This window comes from Heloderma suspectum, chromosome 10 (genome assembly GCF_057233095.1).
Source record: "Heloderma suspectum isolate Gila_16-S chromosome 10, 16-S_ref, whole genome shotgun sequence".
NCBI classification, from domain to species: domain Eukaryota; kingdom Metazoa; phylum Chordata; class Lepidosauria; order Squamata; family Helodermatidae; genus Heloderma; species Heloderma suspectum.
In genome coordinates this window covers 17,767,503-17,769,271 of record NC_139467.1, presented here as the reverse complement: position 1 = coordinate 17,769,271, position 1,769 = coordinate 17,767,503, and the positions used below count along the sequence as shown (strand labels likewise).

At 48.5% G+C, this 1,769-nt stretch overlaps 1 protein-coding gene across 1 annotated transcript; it reads left to right on the top strand.

The window, feature by feature from the left end:
* Positions 1-235: 235 nt before the first annotated feature.
* Positions 236-1,255, top strand: LOC146337843 (free fatty acid receptor 2-like). Its single transcript, XM_084816325.1, has one exon. The coding sequence runs from the start codon at positions 236-238 to the stop codon at positions 1,253-1,255; it is 1,020 nt and encodes a 339-aa protein (XP_084672451.1).
* The last annotated feature ends 514 nt before the right edge of the window (positions 1,256-1,769 follow it).

The following is a 1,769-nucleotide window of genomic DNA, read 5'->3' as shown; positions in this document are numbered from 1 at the left end:
TTGTGACCCTCCAGATGTTTTGGCCTAAACACCCCCCCCACACACACACACACAGATTGTTGGATGCCATTGTGTATTTTAGAGAGGAAAGATATTTGGCTGTAGAGCATGGAAAAACGTGGAACTGGGAAGCCAGCATATATAGTGTATGTATGCTGCATACATAACAAAAAAAACCCTTCATTTCTCGCATATACTAATCCTTCATTTCTCTTGCAGAACCGAAAGGATGGCTATGACACCACATGACGCAGTTGTCCTTGCTGTCTACATCTTTGCCTTCCTGACTGGCCTCCCTGCTAACCTCTTGGCTTTCTACACATTTCTGGCAAAAGTCCGCAAGAAGCCAGCCCCCATAGACATCCTCTTGTTCAACTTGACTGTGTCCGACGTGATCCTCCTCCTCTTCCTGCCCTTCAAGATGGTGGAGGCTGCCTCAGGCATGTCTTGGCCTCTCCCAGCCTTCCTCTGCCCTCTCACTGGCTTCTGCTACTACAGCAGCATCTACATCAGCACCCTCTTCCTCACGGCCATCAGTGTGGAGCGCTACTTGGGCGTCGCTTACCCGATCAAGTACAAGTTGAATCGCAGGCCAGCCTATGCAGTAGCGGCCAGCTTTTTCGTCTGGTTGCTTGCCTGTTCCCACTGCAGCATTGTCTACATTGTCCAGTACCAGATGCCAGACCTCAATGAGACTCACACCAACGCATCCAATAACTCCAACTGCTATGAGAAGTTCTCTTCCAACCAACTCCACATCCTCCTCCCCGTCCGGCTGGAACTCTGCATTACACTCTTCTTGCTCCCCTTCCTTGTTTCCCTTTTCTGTTATGCCAACTTAGTCCGCATCCTGACCTCCTTGCCCAACATCCAAGCCCACAGGAAGCAACGGGCGGTGGGCCTAGCCGTGGTCACTCTGCTCAATTTTGCCATCTGCTTTGCTCCCTATAACATCTCCCACATCGTGGGCTTTATTCAGAAAAAGAGCCCTACTTGGAGGGTCTATGCTTTGCTCCTCAGCACTCTCAATGCCTCCTTGGACCCAGCAATCTTCTATTTCTCCTCCACTGCCATCCAACAAACCCTTTCTAACTGCTTTGCCGGTGTGGGCCGCAAGCTCCAGGCCTTTATGCCATCATGTTATCAGTTTTGTTTGCCCTGTTGTGAGGTGGAGGGAGAGAACAATGGAGCTGAAAAGTCATCCATTTCTCATATGAGGGAGCTGCCTCTTGAACAAATTGGGACAGGAAGCTAGCTCCTTGGGAACCTTGACTGAGCATACTTCAGGTCTTGGGATAAAAGAGCTGGTCCATGTGGGGAAAGGAAGGATCTTCTTTCCAATGACCCTCTTGAGATCTTCACATCCTCCACAACATTTCAGCTGACCTGACTTGTGGGGAAATTAAAGATCTTATTTCTGATGACCCTCTAGAGGTCTTCAAATCCTCCACAACTTTTCAGTTGACCTCACATGAAAGTCTGCATGGGGTCTTCCCCAGAGCTGATGGGATTCTTCTTATGGTTGGCCTACATGGTGAGCTCCAAAACACCAAATAAAGCATTGTGGCTTTTGGGGGATAAAGATATGCAGTCAAGGACAAATAAAAAAATCCTCCCTGCCTGGTCCATAAAACAATCCATCTCTCAGCAGCCTAAGAAGGATCAGAGTGGAAACTCCTTCTTCAGAACTCTCCTAGTGATCCTCCAACTAGCCCATTTGTCACAAGTGGAATATCAACCCTTGTTTCATAGTTGAAACCTCGCCATTT

Bases quoted from the DNA above. Each gene is read 5' to 3' on its own strand.
- LOC146337843 (XM_084816325.1), top strand. From the start codon at position 236: ATGACACCACATGACGCAGTTGTCCTTGCTGTCTACATCTTTGCCTTC.